General features: G+C 48.5%; 1 protein-coding gene across 1 annotated transcript; it reads right to left on the bottom strand.

Moving 5' to 3' along the window:
- Positions 1–1,147: 1,147 nt before the first annotated feature.
- ZNF648 (zinc finger protein 648) lies at positions 1,148–13,153 on the bottom strand. The gene is made up of 2 exons (XM_077825346.1): positions 12,503–13,153; positions 1,148–2,116 (listed from the first exon to the last, which is right to left on the bottom strand). The coding sequence occupies exons 1-2, from the start codon at positions 13,151–13,153 to the stop codon at positions 1,148–1,150; spliced, it is 1,620 nt and encodes a 539-aa protein (XP_077681472.1).
- Positions 13,154–13,531: the final 378 nt, after the last annotated feature.

Consider the following 13,531-nt stretch of genomic DNA (forward strand, 5'->3'; position numbering starts at 1 on the left):
CAGTAAGAAGGGAATGATGCCAGTGCCTTCATTTGTAAGTACCCCACAGTACATATATTTGTTTGGAATTACGTTTGTTTTGTTTTTCATGGTATCATATGAGAGGTATTTCAGGAAAGCTGTTTGTTGACAGGCTGGCCACTCCTCATTACGGAGATTATAATATCTCAAAGTGCAGTTATGCTCTGACAAAGGGATCTCTAAAAATAACATCGTTGGGTTCCATATTTACATTCTGTGAGTGATTTGTCTGCAACTTACAAGTAATAAGATATATTTTGTAGCTGACAGAACTGCATATGCAACCTGGGCTCTGAGAATCAAGAAGAGTTTTTTCCTTCTCCTGCATCATCACCAGTAATAGAGACTCTACACGTAAACCATGCCCTAAGTGATCCCTATTCCATCCTGTTTCCTTCCAACATGTTTCACATGAACTGCATGGAATGTATGTTTTGTCTTGCATCACTTTAACCAAAAGTATATTTTTAAATCTATTTAGTGAAACCAGTATGATTTCTACATGTAGACAGCTCTTCATTAACCATTCTCTTAAGGACACACAAGCAGGAATAGACTCCAGCTCACACTCCATTAGCTGAGCTGGCTCTGCAGGGCAAACAGGAGTAAAAAGCAGTGTTGTGTCAGATGCAACTCTGAACACATGTACTGGGAGCGGATCTGCCATTTTCTTACCTAGTCCCTTTTCAGAGTAGAACTACACTTGAAGGGGCAGCAGGAATTGGCATGAGGGCCCATGAAGGAGCAACAGCTATGGAGTGTCAATCAGTTTGGGATGTGCTTTTGAACTTTTGTCCAGCAGGAAGATCTTGGTAAACAGCTGAACTTGGTGCCTGGACAGATGACAAGGTGGATGTATTCTTCATAATCTCTCTCCTCGTCTGTATCCCCTGTCACAGGAGGGCTCTGGTTGGGTCCTTTCGTGTGCATTTATGAAGATAAGTACTTGCAGATCTCCTCCCCTAGTCAACAAGCAACTTGGTCAGAGAGTGGTGCCTGCTCCATGTTGTGTACAAACCCTCTCTCATATTTGCTCTACCCGATGAAGCCCAGGTCTGTTGTATATGGCCCCTCAGCAGACAGGTGTGTTGCGTGCCTGGTGTCAGCTGCCCCGCTAGGGAGGGACTCACTCGTCGGAAGAGGAGAACGGCTCCCCATTGCTGGCACCATGCTTGGCCTGGTGGCGGATGAGGTGGGTGGACTGAGTGAAGGCCTTGGCACACTGGGCGCACTGGTAGGGCCGCTCCCCTGTGTGCGCCCGCATGTGCTGGGTAAGCTGCGAGGCATGGCGGAAGGCCTTACCGCAGTCTGAGCACAGGTAGGCCTTCTCCCCACTATGGATCTGCTGGTGCCTCTTGAGGGTGGAGGAGCGGGCGAAGGCCTGTCCACACTCGGCGCAGGCGAAGGGCCGCTCGCCGGTGTGGATGCGCTGGTGGCGGATGAGGCGGGAGGACTGGGCGAAGGCCATGCCACATTCCGAGCACTTGAAGGGGCGCTCACCAGTGTGCAGCGTCTGGTGCTCGAAGAGGTTGGAGGACTTGGTGAAAGACTTGCCGCAGATGGCACAGGAGTAGGGACGCTCGCCTGTGTGGATGCGCTGGTGCTCCACCATGCGGCTGGCCACGGCAAACTCCTTGCCGCAGTCAGGGCAGCGGAAAGGCTTCTCTCCCAGGTGGGTGCGTTGGTGGCGCAGTAGCGAGAGCGGCTTGTTGAAGGTCTTGCCGCACTCCTGGCAGGGGAAAGGCTTGTCGTTGCTGTGCATGTTGCGTTGGTGCTTGCGCAGGTCCGAGGAGCGCACGAAGGCCTTCTCGCAGTCCAGGCACTGGTAGGGCTTCTCGCCGGTGTGCGTGCGGATGTGTTTACGGTAGTCCGAGGACCAGGTGTAGGCCTTGACGCAGAACGGGCACTTGTAGGGGCGCTCGCCTGTGTGCAAACGCTTGTGCTGCTGCAGGGTACCCTGGTGGGAGTAGGCCTTGCCGCACAGCTCGCAGGCATACGGCTTGGCCCCGCTGTGCGTGTCGATATGGCTCAGGAGGTTGCTGGATTTCTTAAAGGCCCGTCCACACTGCATGCATTTGTAAGGCCGCTCCTCCACCTCGCTGCTGCCCACCTGCTGTGCCCCAATCCTGACCCTCCTGACCGTGGCTGCTTTCAGGGCCCCGACACTGCCCGCTATCTCCGCTGGCTTGTTGGCAGCTTTCGGGTTCAGCCACTTCACCCCTCTCTTTCTTTTCAGGGGAAGCTCTTTGCTCCCCCCTGGCTTGCTGAAGTCCATACTTGGATTTCCTGGGAACACCCCTCCCTCTACTTTCCTGGTCATGTAGCTCTTGATGCTTTCCATGCCATTGCACGGCAGGCTGTCCCTGGCTGGGTCGTCCAAATCGCTGTCCAGGGTAACCACAGTGTCCACGTACTCCGTTGAGCTTGGCAGCACCCTGCCAAAGTGCTTTATGCCCTGCGGGCTGCGCCGAAGAACAGCAGGCTTCCTCACTGACCGGCTGTGCCACTTCTGACACGTCTCCTTGCTGCTTTCCTCATCGTCCTCATCACTCTTGGTGCGAAGACTGACCATCATGTTCAACTTCTTGGCCACGCCATTGGCATTGATAAGGGTGAAAGTCTCATAAAAGACCTCGTCTTCCTCACACAGAAGGTCCTCTGCCTTGCTCTCCCTCGGCATGGAGCTGCTGGACACCGGATCTTGGTCTTTCTGCATGCCGCTCCCAAAATGATCACTGTTGCTTTCCTCAGCTTCCTCCTCCTCATCGCCATCATCATTTTCACACCATGGGTTCGTGGTCCTCTTTCTGTCCCCATAGGATCCCTGAGCCAAACTGCTGCTGGGGTACTCCTGGTCCCGTCTCTCAGAGCATTCTATGCTTGCCATTTTCCACTTCTGCTTCTGAATATCTGCTTTCAGGATCCTTCAGCCTAAAGCTGACCTCAGGGTAAGTGACCTGTATTTTAGAACAAGAGATAAATGGACAGGGGATGGGGACATTTGTGAGGAACAGAAAGCAGCTGGGGATCATTATTACATTGACACCCAAAGTTCCCAGTTGGGCTAAGGGCTTACTGTGCCAGGCGCTGTACGAAAAGGGGTGGCTCATTACTTCCTCAAAGAGAAGGGAAAACACAAGACTGGCTATGATAACAGAGACAAACAAACAAGCAGCATTTTAGAGGTGATCTGGGATACATATCTTGTTAGCTGGTAATATTTTTTTAATCCTTTCCCTCGTTACTAATTTTAGTTTATTCTTAAAGCTCACCTATGTAAAGCTCATCTGTTTGTTACTTTGTTCTAACCCAGGGTACTGTTGTTTTAATTTCTATCTTTTCTATTTTAAGACCATTGCCTCTCTTCTGTGTTTTTAAAACAACATATCTACTTTTCTGCTTTCTAAACACAGGAGCACCAGGAAGCAAACAGATGCTCTTAATTATGGAGGCCCTGATGCACTATGGTGCTGGATATCAAACTGCTGTTTCTCTTGATTACCAGGGAGCTAAGACATCTAGAATGCTGGGTAAGAAATAAAAGTTAATTTCTCTGACAGAAGGTCTGGGGAGGATTTCTGGGAAGCAAACCACAGTCTCTCTCTATTTTGTGGAGAATCAGATGCTTTGAGGACATGATACTGACAAGGGAAGCCAGTTAATTCAAAGTTTTGCTATAGAAATAAAAATAGGAAGAGGGCAAGAAATCAGAGAGCTGACTTTCAGAACATCAGGAGCTCTCAGTTCTCCCCTTGAATAATAACACTTTCTCTTCCCTTGCTTTATTGCAAGATGCATGTAAAAAAATGACCACAAAATAGGCTAATAAAGTCACCTGCCTGATGCCACCCTGAGGGTTTGTTCACTACTGAAAGTTCTTGACTGTACAGTGCCTATAGCTGGAGACAAGATCCATAATGGAATAACTCCCTGGATGCAAGGTGTACACCTGCCGCCGGTGGTGGAGCAAAAAGGGGCGCCGAACAGCTCAGCCACTCAAGGATCTATGCTGTGATGGGGCCCACAGGTTTTTTTACTGGAGTGTGCATGTAATTTGTGGACAGGTTTAGGGCTCTGCACTTAGCAGTTGCTTGATTCAGCCTTCAGAGTGCTGTGCATAAGGGCCCACACGGAGTTAATGTGAGGTGTGTGTGCAAGACTTCATACCCCTAAGGCTACTGGATGGCAATACAGACATGGTTTGGCCAACCCAATCAAGCAGTCAGTTCTAAGGGTGGCAAAAGTACACCAAACCATAGAGGAATAGCAAAGGAATGCTACTCTCCACTGACAGTGGCCAATGCAGAAAATTTGTTCTCAAGCATATAAACAACCCAGGAATGCAGACACTATGAAGTCTCGGTCACAGACAGCAATTGCAAACAAAAAATAGCTCTCCCTCACTTCTTTCTCCTGAATCTAATTTTGCAGTATTTCCAGAGCTTCCTTGGATAATTTACAGGAGATTGGCTGCAACTCCAGCAATCTTACGAGAGCTGTTCAATCTCCAGGATTTGCAGGCATCTGTGGAACACAGGGATCTCTGTGTCTTGAACAAGTTCCTGTTGGTACCTGGGGAAAAACTGTCCAAGTCACTGCATCTCCCCAGGTGTATGACACAGGGAGAGACAAGTATAGAGACTTCTGTAGAAATCTAAAGCTGCCCACAGGGTGAGGGTGAGCTCTCGCTCCTGATCCTCAGCAGCCTGAAAAAACAGATTTAGTCCCAAATGCAATGCATGGACTGCCTGGAGGAAACTAGGTCTGACTGCAGCAAGTACCAGACATCAGGTCTTGAGAGCCCAGCTGCCTCCAGTCTGTGGCCTCTGAGATATTTTTCATAAAGCTCCCCCTCCCATTTCTCTTTCCCTATTGATTTCTGGCCTGCCTCTCCCCATTTCCCATTAAGCCCAGGTCTAGCTGCAATGACTCACCCTGGTATTTAAGTACAGGTGTGTCCCAGGCGGCTGCCCCCGTGGGATCATCTGCTCCAGGTTAGGAACGAGGAAAGGCGGGGAGTTTGGTGCAAAGCAGCAGTGGCAAATGTACCAGTGTCTCTCACCCTTTTGTGTCCAGTCTAGCAGCTGCAGAGCCTCAGGAGGTGGGGCCTGTGAATACACACAACCTTCCTGCCTGCATCACAGAGAGCAGCCTGGGAAATACAGCAGGGCTGCCCTGTCTGACTGCCTGACTGAGCCATTCTTCCAGTTCACTCCTCCTCCCTCTCTCCTTCCATAGATTCCAGTGATGGAAATGGACTCTGAGCCAGGTAGATTTTTGTCCACTCTGAATTGAAAGGTGGATTCCACTTCTACTAGGAGATTAACCCATAGGCTGATAGAGCTCCCTGTCTGAAAGTTTTTCCTAATATTCATCCTACCCGTTCCTATATTGACTCCATCCTATCGCTCTTCGTTACACCCTAGTTTATTATGCTAATTAATCTGCCTTCCTCCCTAATTACACCTTTCAGATGTACACCCCAGTTGATTGTTGCTTAGTCACAGTGTAAACCAATTACTCCAGCCCCAAAATCCTGGTGTGTGTCTCTTTCAGTGTCTGAACCTTCCTGCAGTCATCCTCTGGTCTCCCGCTCCTTCCTCTCCTTACTGACTCAGATCACACACACCACTCAGTTCTCTGACTTCTGCAGCACTGATTCTCCTCCTCTCACTAGGAATTAAATAGTTTTAACCTTTATTTCTTTGTTTAAATGCTCTGGAATCTTGTGCTTCCAAAGCACTGGTCCTCTTTTTTTTAAAAAAGACTACCCCATCCCTATTCATACCAGGGAGGAGAGATTCTTCAACTGTAACTTGTTCCCTTGGGGTACCAGAAGCAGATACATTTTGCTCTCTTGAAGCTGACCTGTAGAACAGTCCAAGTTCCCCTCCACTCCCTCACCTAAAAATGTTTACTTTGAGATTTTTATTTCTGGTGCATTTGAACTCTTTAAAGAGGGCTGTCAGGAGTACTGGATAGCTGCTCATGGGATTGAACCTGATCTGCTCACTTTCATCCCCAAACCACAGGTTCAATGGCCCATTTTGGTATTTATTGGAAAGTATTTCTCATCCGATGGCCTTTGAGAAATGAGTTAATGGTTTCAGGCCAGTTTCTAATGGCCAGAACATGTGTCCACTCTGAAGCCCACCATCACAATCAATGCTAATTTGCATGCTTTTGTGCAGACTGAATGGGCCAGGGAGACAGAACTCTCCTGTGACTCCTAGAGGCAGTCCCTTCAGGAGTGAGTTTGAGACAGTGGCTTGGATACTGTGAAGGAAGTTCACACTGCAGCAACCTGTGCTGTATCTGTTCTCTTGATTAACAGAGGCTTCAGTCTCCAAACTGGACAGCCTGCCACCTATCCCATGCACGTTTTCAAAGTGTATTAAAATATAGAAAAGGACTGCCAGGTTTAGAACTACAGAAAGACAGGGTTTGCCATGCTCAGTCACAGCTTGGTCCATGGAGGCTAGTCTGCGTTCTGCTTCCAGCAGGGACAATTAACTGAAGCTCCAGAGGGATGAGAAACCCCACTTACAATGCTGCTAGCCAACTGTGCAGTTCTCCCTCTGGGACCGAGAAAGGAGTGAACTCAGGCTTGTCAAAGAATGGTGTTTCAAAGACAATTTTCGAACAAAAGCAACTTTTCTTCAATTTTGCTACAATTTTTTTCACCGTTTTTAAGTTTTCAATAAATCAAAATAAAAAATTAATTTAGTTTGTTTGAACTCAAAATCTGCATTTCAGGTTTGGTTTTTAGCGACTTTTCAATTCAAAGCCAAAACAAAAATGTTTGTTTCAGTTCAGTCTGTTAAAAAATTACAAAGAATTTTCATGAAAATGTTCCTTTTCCTCAAAAGTCCATCTCTCCTTTAAAAAAAAAAAAGTTTTTTGACCAGGTGTAGGTAAAATTCCTTCCTGACCCCCAGAGGCAATTAATTTCTGCCCTGGAGCATGAGATATGATAGTCTTTATCATTACTTTAGCTTGCAAAACTAATTGTGTTGGCATGAAATTAACTGGTTCTCTTTTAAAATTCAGCCAAAGTACTTGAAAGACTTATGTAATATTTTATTATTCTCTGAGATTGGCTTCAAAATTTACAATGCCTGCTGTTAAGACAGTTCCACAACAAAATGCTATTTCTGATTCATAAATCACACAATTGTTGCATGAGTCATGCTAAAATAATCTTTTATGGAAATGTACCTTGGGGGAGGGGAATCAGATGGAGAGGGGTTTATGCTGCCAGAGAGGGCTACAGAAGATATGAGAGAGATGATTATTCGGAGATGGAGATCTAGTTATGGAGGAATATGTTATGAAGTTCATTTTTGGATCTGGATATGGGAGTACAGGGAAATACTCCTTGCACCTTATTTGGGGGAGCCTGGGTTTGGACAGGAAGGAGGATCAAGAGGCATGACTGTGAGGGGGCATGAGACCTGGGTGTTGGTCAGAGAGGAACAACCTGACATAGTTAGGAGAGGTGTTTTTATTTTAATCACTTGCTTGTGTGTGTCTGCAATAGTGATGCTGAAGTTCTGCATATTTTTAATTTTGTCCCATTGACAGTCAAAAAAATAGGGCAAGAATTCAATCAAACCCTGCTCTCTAAATTCATGCACATCTGCACTAGCCCCTTCCCATTGTACGTAGCAGCTACCTGCACTCCATAAATGAATTCATAAATTCACAGAGTTTAAGACAAGAAGAGATCATTACATCCTCTAGTTCAGGGGTGGGCAAACTACGGCCTGTCAGGGCTTTGGATCCAGCCTGTGGGATTGCCACCCCCATGGCACCTCGGACCCCACACTGCTCCCAGAAGCCACGTCCCTGCGGTCCCGGGGGTGGGGGAAGAGGGCTCCGTGCACTGTCCTCACCTGCAGGCACTGCCTCCCACAGCTCCCATTGGCCGGAAATAGGGAATCGCAGCCAATGGGAACTTCAGGGGAGGTACCCGCAGGCGAGGGCAGCACGCAGAGCCCTCTGCCTCCCCCGGCCGCAGGGATGTGGTGCCAGCCACTTCGAGAGCAGCGCGGGGCCAGGGCAAGCACGGAGCCTGCCTTCGCCCCACTGCGCGCTGCTGCCACCCCAGAGCCACTCCAGGTAAGTACACGGAACCCCTCCTGTACCCCACACCTCAACTCCCTGCCCTGAGCCCTCTGCCACACCCCTCCTGCATCTCAACCCCCTGCCCTGACCCCCTTCTGCACACTGCACACCCTGCACTCCCTCCCGCACCCCAACCCCCTGCCCCAGCCCTACGTTCATAACCCTGCATGCAATTTCCCCACCCAGATGTGGCCCTTGGGCCAAAAAGTTTGCCCACCCCTGCTCTAGTCAAACCTCCTGTATACCACAGGCCATTTAACTTCACTATATACACTTGTGCACATACCTCCAGCGTGCCCTTACGCACATATCACACACTATGCCCTACCTCTAGGCACTGGTATATGTATGCATACAGCCAGGTATGTCAGAAAGCACACTACTGTATATACATGTCCCTGTACACTGCATGTTCATAGAGAACCACATACAGCAGGACCCGCAAGGTTCCATCGCCCTGCCAATCAAAATCTGGCACTCAAGTCCCCTCTGTGCTGGGGTTTGAATTCCAGCACCCAGGGAAGCAGAAGGGTCTCAGTAACTGCACCCCACCCCAGGTCTGGCACCACGCTTTCATGTTGCTCAGTTTAGCCGTCAGGACACTTGAAGTTTAGATAGACACAGAAGGGTTTTTTAATCACAAACTGAATGTTTTATTCTGGCTAGAGAAGAGACAGGATTAGTAACAGAGATTTTGTTTCATCACAATGAGGTGGCAGTGTCTTAGCTACTTGCCTGCTCCGCAGTGCTTAGGTTCTCGATAGCAGCATCCTCAGGAAATGTTCTGTTCCCGTGTAATTGTTTATTACAATAAATATGGACTCTTCCAAAGTTGCTGATAACATGATCAGGCCCAAGCAATGGTAGTGATCATGCAGAGTCATACAGGTCAGCTGTGGCTACTTGTCAGCCCACAGCCTATTCCATGCCTCCACCTTCCTGCCAGCAAGACTAGAGTGGGAGGCAATCACTGCCAGGCCAGAGACCCTGGAAGCAGGACCAGAAGAGGATGAAATGTATAGGCTGATTTCTTTTCCTTACCACTGCCAGCACGCCTCTAGCAGTTTGGAGTCTCAGAAATCTCACAAGTGGGTCTATAATGGATCCCATTTGTTGCTGCTGCCTAGCCTTTGATCTACCACATCTGTTTGGACATTTCACACCCTCTAAATTCTGCAGCCTTAGTAGATCATCTTGGAACAAATATGTTTCTGTTCCTCCCTATCACTTGCTCAGTTCCAAACGGGGGTGGGGTGGGTACTGATGAGATGAAGAAAACCATTTACCAGGTAATATTTCTCTCTCCCCCATATCCATCAAAGCTGCTTTATCTGAGCCACCTCTTGCTGCAAGAGAGGAGGAGGATTTGATGAGGAGACACCCCTCTCTCCCATTGGGTTTCAGTAAATTACAGTCTGTGTTCAACTCTTTTCTCTTCCCCCCAGAAGAAGAAAAGGAAAAAACAGGTGCAAAATACAAAGAGCTCATGATAACACGGGCATCATCCTGGACTCCCAGGCTGAACGTTTTTCAGGATGGGAGATTTCTTCTGGTTTCAAAGAAGAACGAAACTTGAATTGGGAGCACTTGGAAAAACGGTTTCCAGAGAAATGGCAGGAATTCATCATCATGCTAATCTAGGACCCTTTACAACAAACTGGAGGGGTCCAAGTGGCACCAGAGACTGCCCAGCAGACTCCTAGCATTGGGTGAGAGGGTGCTGTGTGGTCCAAATGAGATTGGCAGGGCTGCAGGTTGAATGGGCTCCGAGTGGTTTCAGAGACAGCAAGTTGAGCGCAGAACACTAGGAGAGAGGCAGCCTCTTTGCCGGCCATGTTGAAATTGTAACAAGAGGAAGGTCTCTGCTGGATTGAAACACGCCTGCCATTGTCTACCACCAGTGATTCAAACACTTGAGAGAGTGGGGACTGGTCCTCAGCAGGCATAAAGGGAGCACAGAGACCTTGGAGCTGATAAGAGCAGGGCTAGAAGTTGGTGCTTGATTTCTTTAGAGCTAAGCTGAAAAGAAAGGGGCTGGTACTATGTTAAAGGTGAGAAGCCTGGAACTGCTCCACCTCCCCATAGGCAAGTGTTGCCCCCTTGCTTATCCCATTACACCAGGGAGAAGCAGATTTCAGTAATATAGTGACAACTGCTCACAAGGAATTGGCATTTTGCAAGCCACCCCTCATGTTGTGAAGTAGAATGAAAGTCTTGCTTTGTTCCCATGAATTCCAGTGTGCAAACGGGAATTCTGGTGACAGTGACCCTCCACTTATGCAGAAGTTACAGGAAAATTGCTTTGTGGGGAAACAAATGACCTAGTTATGGGAGGACTCCCCTGTAGCAGATGTTTTCAAATTCTGCAGCATAGACCGTGATCAAGACCTCCCAACCCACCCTCTGATTCAGGTCTCTTTTCACCTCCTCACACCCAACTTCCCTCTCTAGGCATTGAAGCTGCATTGTATTTAGCTCCTCCCATCCCAGTGGGTGAAAAGGGGAAGCTGGAGTTCCGACAGCATCCGCACCCTTGGTTCAATAAAACATCACTCCTTTCTTTTATACCTAACCAGCCCTTTCTGCACATCCCCTCTCCTCTATTTACCTTCCTCCTCCCATTGATCTGTGAGAGATGGACAGAGAGAAGGGTCCATACTGAGACACAAATGGCAGAGCTGGGCAATCAATTCCTGATCAGTCATTTTAAAAGTTGGTTGAAATTTTCTGAATTTTTTTGGTCAAAACGTTGATGGAGGAGAAAAAGGGGAAAAACATCTGGACAGCTTTTTCTGAAATAGGGCTCATGGCATGTTTCTGTTCCCTGCCTGGATGAAAACAACACTTTAGAATCAGGCTTCCAGTGAGATAACAGCAGATCTGTCTGGGATGGAACATAAGAATGGCCCTACTGGGTCAGACCAAAGGTCCATCTAGCCTAGTATCCTGTCTTCCGACAGTGGCCAGTGCCAGGTGCCCGAGAGGGAATGAACAGAACAGGTAATCATCAAGTGATCCACCCCTGTTGCTCATTCCCAGCTTCTGGAAAAGAGGCTAGGGGATACCATTCCTGCCCATCCCGGCTAATAGCCATTGATGGACCTATCCTCCATGAATTTATCTAGTTCTTTTTTGAACCCTGTTATGGTCTTGGCCTTTACAACATCCTCTGACAAGGAGTTCCACAGGTTGACTGTGCGTTGTGTAAAGAAATACTTCCTTTTATTTGTTTTAAAACTGTTGCCTATTAATTTCATTGGTGACCCCTAGTTCTTGTGTTATGAGTAGTAGTAAACAACACTTCCTTATCTACTTTCTCTACAACAGTCATAATTTTATAGACCTCAATCATATCTCCCCTTAGCCATCTCTTTTCCAAGCTGAAAAGTCCCAGTCTTATTAATAAACAGGAGTACTTGTGGCACCTTAGAGACTAACAAATTTATTTGAGCATAAGCTTTCATGGGCTACAGCCCGCTTCATCAGATGCATAGAATGGAACATATAGTAAGAAGATCTATATACATACAGAGAACATGAAAAGGTGGAAGTTGCCATACCAACTAATTAGCCTGTTAGAGTTGGTATGGTAACTTCCACCTTTTGGCCAGGACATTCTTGATAACATTTCTACTGTTGCAAAAAGTGCCTTGGAGCCTTTAATGACCACACTAGGTTGGAGGCTCAGTGCCCCTAATACCAAGGTTAGTTAGTTCAGTACTGACTTGGAGGGAAAAATGCCAGATGAAATCACCAAAATCCTCTTCCTCCCTTACCTGTGCTTTCCTTGGAGGTCTCCCATTGAAGTTCTGGCCCAGCATGACCCACCTAGCTTATCAGACTGCATGAGATCATAGGCTGAGAAAGTGAGGTAACTGCAGCAGGATGGAGAGAGATTCAGCTCTGAAAGGTGGGACAAGTGAGAGGTATGATAGGAAGCAAGGTGGCCAGTCTATGTGATATGGACGAGAATTCTGGTCTGATGTGAAGGACAGGTACTAGAAAGTGGAATATCAGCAGGTCTGTATGGGATGGACAGGAATTTGGACCTGCATACATAACATTTTCATTGGCAATATCTCCAATACCCAACTACAGCTATGTGAAACTGGGCAGGGTTGAATATACAGTACTAGGATTCCAGCTGCACAGCCAAGCTGGGGAGGGGACAGTCCTGGGGCAGAGGGTCATAGGCTTGGAACCTCAGTGTGGGAACATTCCAGTGGCTCTGCTCCTCCTCCCGCAACTCCATCTCTATCCGGTGGCCTTGGGCATGCATCCGCTGGTGGGAGCGGAGGCCTGAAAGCTTGGGGAAAACCTTGCCACACTCCCCACAGCGAAAGGCCTTCTGGACATGGGTCTGCCGGTGCTTGAGCAGGGCAGTGGAGCGGATGAAGGCCTTGCCGCACTCGGAGCAGACAAAGGGGCGATCATTGGTGTGAGTAGCCCGGTGGAAGGTGAAGCTGGATGACTGGCTGAAGGACTTGTTGCAGATGCCACAATGGAAGGGCTTGAGGCCCATGTGCATCTTGCGATGCTGGAGCAGGGTGGAGGGGTCAGAGAAGGTCTTCTCACAGAAGGGACACTCGTATGGCCGGTCGCCAGTGTGCGTGTTCTGGTGGATCAGCAACGAGGTGGAGCGGGCGAAGGACTTATCGCACACAGAGCAGCGGTAGGGCTTCTCGCCAGTGTGTGTGCGTTCGTGCCGCCGCACCATAGAGGCCTGGTAGAAGCCCTTGCTGCAGTAGGAGCACTTGTAGGGCCTCTCGCCTGTATGGATCCGCTGGTGCACTTTGAAGTCCGACTTCCTGGCAAAGCTCTTGCCACAGTCCCCGCAGATCAGAGTGGTGGCACCAGCAGCTGCCATGGGCTTGCGGTCTCTCAGTACAGGAGCAAGCTTGCTGATTTCTGCCACTGCTGCCAGCTCTGTGGATACAAAACCAGCAAAGACTCTGCCAAACTCTGCCCTTCCCTGGCCACATTCTGCAGGACTGTCCACCATCATGCTGTCCTCACCCTGCTTGCCAATGACTGGCAAGGCCCTTCACTCATGGACAATCCTCGATCTGTCCGATCCTACCCTTTTCCTTTGCTAGGTTAAGGCACAGCTGGATTGCTGCAGGGCTGACTACCGTGAATGGTGACCTGAGGAACTGTTGTGTGCTCACAGTCCATGCCTCCCAGCACCTCCGAGGTCTGAAACCAAAGACACACAAACATGAGATGCAAGTCCCCTTTTCAACAAACTTAGAGCTCTGCATTCCTTTCACAGGTCTCCCTTCCAGCATCCCTTAGGGGCCTCCGAGCCTGCCCCTTGTCTACGCAGGGATTAGCGATCCCTGATTTCAGTCATCAGTGGCTAGTAATCAGAGTAGCTGCACCA

This window comes from Eretmochelys imbricata, chromosome 8 (assembly GCF_965152235.1).
Source record: "Eretmochelys imbricata isolate rEreImb1 chromosome 8, rEreImb1.hap1, whole genome shotgun sequence".
Lineage (NCBI taxonomy): Eukaryota > Metazoa > Chordata > Testudines > Cheloniidae > Eretmochelys > Eretmochelys imbricata.

Coding starts and splice junctions, on each gene's coding strand:
- ZNF648 (XM_077825346.1), bottom strand. CDS start 13,153: ATGATGGTGGACAGTCCTGCAGAATGTGGCCAGGGAAGGGCAGAGTTT. Junction 2,117..12,502: donor TCAAGCACCGGCAGACCCAT/GTCCAGAAGGCC, acceptor GGCAGCAGCGAG/GTGGAGGAGCGGCCTTACAA.